The sequence below is a fragment of the Dromiciops gliroides genome, chromosome 3 (genome assembly GCF_019393635.1).
Source record: "Dromiciops gliroides isolate mDroGli1 chromosome 3, mDroGli1.pri, whole genome shotgun sequence".
In the NCBI taxonomy this organism is placed as follows: Eukaryota; Metazoa; Chordata; class Mammalia; order Microbiotheria; family Microbiotheriidae; genus Dromiciops; species Dromiciops gliroides.
In genome coordinates this window covers 106670594-106674723 of record NC_057863.1, presented here as the reverse complement: position 1 = coordinate 106674723, position 4130 = coordinate 106670594, and the positions used below count along the sequence as shown (strand labels likewise).

The window sequence follows — 4130 nt, the reverse complement described above, 5'->3', positions numbered from 1 at the left end:
ATGCGTCTTTTCTTTGGTGTCAGGAAATGACGTTTGCTGGTGGGAGGAAGAAGGGGGAGCCTGGCCCTCTCACTCAGGCACTCTTTCTAATGGACTCTAGCGGAGAGCAGAGCTAGAAATGCGCTCTCCCTTTACATAGATAGATGAATGTAGGACTTTCCTTCTCTCTTTACCAAATTCTTATTCTCCTTAATAAATGCTTAAAAGTCTAACTCTTGCTAAAGCTTATCATTTATTGGTGACCACTCATTAAATATTTTAGACAGATTAGCTAAAATTTTAGCCCTTAACAGCTGAAATGCTGTGGTGCTCATCATCTTTATTTCAATCATATCAAGAAAAAGTTGTTATTTGCATTTTTGAAAAGTCACTACCCATAGGTAGGTCATCTTTAATTTCATTCTGCAAATTCATGATAGTTCTCTTTGAAAACATGTGTAGGGGGTAGCTAGGTGGCACAGTGGATAGAGCACTGGCCCTCGAGTCAGGAGGACCTGAGTTCAAATACAGCCTCAGACACTTAACACTTACTATCTGTGTGACCCTGGGAAGTCACTTAACCCCAATTGCCTCACCAAAAAAAAAAAAAAAGAAAGAAAAAAAAAGAAAACGTGTGAACATGATTTCAGAATTACAGTGCATAAATTCTGAGTAATTTCCCCTTAAAATATGCTAGAAATAGGGCCAGTGGAACCTTAAGAATGCCCTCGAGTTTCTAGCACTCCTGGTTAACATTGAATGAATAATCACAACTCTGAATTATTCCCCAGCCCATATTTCTCAGTATCTTTTAAAAATATAGCATATTTTATCAATCCAGAAATGCTATGACTACAGCAAAATTAAGTCCATAGTAGTTGTTTTGGTAAAAATAGGATATATGGAGGATGTCTTAAGAGTTAAAGTATCTCATCACTACTATATCTTTCTTTTGTGCACATTTTATTTTCTATATTTTGAAAGCATTATTCATATCCTCTAGCTGACTAGGAGGTCCATGTTTCATTCCTAGTACAATATCATATCTATTTTTCCTGTACTGGTTTTACCCTTAGGTATTTGGATTTCAGTAACTACATACAGAAAAAGGATGAATGGTACAATGGAGTGCTGGACTTTATTTCAAGAGAAATTGTATTAAAATTATTCTAGACACCAGTTGGATGCATGTGCAAAATTACCATGAACAAATCACTTAACTTTTCTGAGACCCAGGCTAGTCTCTTTGCTATTAAATTCTAAGTGGGCTGCAACCTGCTTTGGATGGGGAATTTTTTCATTATTTTTTTTTTCCTTAGAGTTGTAGCTGCTTTATCGGAGATGGACTGTGCTTAGAAGCTGGCACTGGGGCCCTTCTTCTTTCCAGAGGAGGGCACTACATTGACAAAGAGTCTGTTGTACTGCATCCTCCTCTTGGCCCATCCAGTATTCTTTTTCTTCTCCTTCTTGGCCACCTTGGGAGGTTGAACCCTCACTTTTCCAGCTGGGACCAAAGAACCATGGACTTTACCTCCTAGCATTCGGCCAGCTACTTCCAGAGTGGACAGCGGCTCCAACCCACACTGCCCCAAGATGGTTTCATCCTCCTGTGGGGAGCTACTTAGAAACAGGACTTGATCCTCGGGGGTAATACCCTCTAGGGATGACACATGGGCCTTAATCTGGGCGATAGTCTCCTGCCTGGTCACGTCAAGGGTGTGCAGAGCCTGTGTAAGGACAAACAGCTGCATGGTGGCGACTTCGACACTCTAGTCCTGCTTCTGCCACAGCAGAGATAGAGACCCGAATTTTTTTACTTCTTGTGCCTTTTTGATTCTCTATCAAAAAGAATAATTGTCAAATTCATAAGGATAAGAAAAACATGACTAACAGAATTGAAGCCCAAGATAAGGGAGAACAGGAAAACATAAAAATCTATTATTTCCAAGGGCCCACGGAGGGACCTTAACTGCCTTTTTTTTCTTTTGCCACTTTAAAGGAGTCTAAAGTATTCTCCATCCTCTAGAATAAATTGTAATGTGGAAGTTTTCTTCAAAAAGAAAAAAAAGGTGATGTGAATTTGATCCTTGATAGACTATGTGACATTTGATGCATACTTGCGTGTGACCTTCAAATCAAAATCATAGATGCAAAACATAGCTCTCTTCTTTCTGAGGTAGTAGCATTGATAACATTCAGATTTGGACCCAGAACAGCTCTATGGTTTACTCATTTCTTAAACTCTATTTCCCTTTTCTCTTCTCTGGAGGTATCAACTAATACATACTGTAGCCTTCCTCATTGAATGTATTGCCTTGTTTCTTGGAGTTTCTATCTTCTATTGAGATCGCAGAAGATTATAGAATCAATTCAATGGAACATAGACTGCATCAAACCATAGGCTGTACCCTAGAAATAAATACATGAGTGAATATGAATTATTAAATGCCTACTAGGTATTGAGAACTGCCTTAGACTCTGGCATTCAAATCCAAATGTAAAACTTTACCTACCCTCAAGAAGCTCACATTTAATGTGAAGACACAGTCTTATACAGAAGTGATAGCCAGGGAAAGAAGTATTTTGGTCTAATAAAGTCAAAATACAGTCTTGTTCACAGAACAAGAGCAAGGGGTAGAAATCAGTATGTAGGGAAGGACTATGTGCATTCATTGGATGAAAAGATACTTAGGCTAGAATGGCTTAGATTTCTGAAGGAATGGCTAGATGAAATGTAAAGCATGATCTGAGGAGAGTTTTCACTCACTAACCTGCTAAGAGATATTTCTTAGCAATGAGGGAGAGAGCCAAACCTGAATAAATTAGCCACCCCAGGATGAAGAAACATACTCTCTGCAGGTCCATGTCTGGAAATTGTTTTTCCTGATAGATAGAATTGGGGAAAAGACAGGAAGAAAAAGCTGGAAGATAAGTCAGATGGATATAGATAAAGTTTGAAAATGTGTTAAACATCAAAGATCTTTGGTTTCATTGTCAAAAGTAATTCCTTTATTGATAGGAATCACAATCTTTGTTAATTGATAGATATTTATCTGGAGTTGCTGTGACCAAGAATTCACACCATTTTGGCCAACCTGGTAATGAATCTCTCTACATAAATGGTCTGTTCTTCAGATTAAAAAAGTTCATGATCAGTCTACTTGAGTACTAAATTTGGTAGGACCTGATCAGGGATGTGTTCTACTGAAATATGCTTCAAGAAACTGTAGGCATCTCCACATCATACTTTATTTGAAGAGGCCAGAAAATGATTATATTAATTTCATGTGGTAAAATTATTTACACCATAAGGCCTTCCTTTTCATTACAGTTATTTTGTTTTTAACATTTCTTTCTATTTAAATATGTACCAATGGATCAGTGATCCTACTGATGTGGGTATTTCCTCATTAGTACAGCTCAGAACTCATCCAGACCTTGGGATTTTATATAGTTCTCATCCATGCTCTATGATTAATTGTCCACAGAGGCTCTCTTGCATTTTTTTTTTCAGGACAATGAGGGTTAAGTAACTTGCCCAGGGTCACACAGCTAGTAATTGTCAAGTGTCTGAGGCCTGATTTGAACTCAGGTCCTCCTGAATCCAGGGCCTATGCCTTATCCACTGTACCACCTAGCTGCCCCTTTTAGAAGACATCCTCTAGGTCACTGGCATTTTGTGGGTAGTAGTGTACACCCAAGCAGGCTTTCTTTAACCATCCTACATGATTGGTTCACCTTTTTCCATTCATCTGTCTTCCTGGTGATATTCCATATTCCACAAACCAAATAAAAGTCATTGTTAGATATATATTGCAGCCTATTTTCACCCATTGTGCATCTCTCTATTGCTTTCTTGGTTAATTTTGATAATGGTTTTTAAAAAGAATCATGCCCCCTATACTGTTTTTGTTGCCATTTTCTTTGTTGATTGGAATAGAGGGGTTTATTTAGGTTTTATCCATGATGGGTTTGAAGGAGAAAATGTTGCATTTTTATATAAATATGGTAATTCATGCCCATTTTCTGCAAATTTTGAAGTCTAAATATTATTTTTTAGGATTTATGCTACAATACTGTATTTCCCCACATATCATGGTAGCTTTTGATAAATCACTGTATTTCTTTTTCAGCCAAAATTTTCCTGAAGT

The 4130-nt window shown here is 37.7% G+C and overlaps 1 protein-coding gene across 1 annotated transcript; it reads right to left on the bottom strand.

Moving 5' to 3' along the window:
• Positions 1 to 1331: 1331 nt before the first annotated feature.
• Positions 1332 to 1730, bottom strand: LOC122747199 (ubiquitin-like protein FUBI). Its single transcript, XM_043993374.1, has one exon. It carries the CDS (start codon positions 1728 to 1730, stop codon positions 1332 to 1334), a length of 399 nt encoding a protein of 132 aa, XP_043849309.1.
• Between the last annotated feature and the right edge of the window lie 2400 nt (positions 1731 to 4130).

Bases quoted from the DNA above. Each gene is read 5' to 3' on its own strand.
- LOC122747199 (XM_043993374.1), bottom strand. From the start codon at position 1,730: ATGCAGCTGTTTGTCCTTACACAGGCTCTGCACACCCTTGACGTGACC.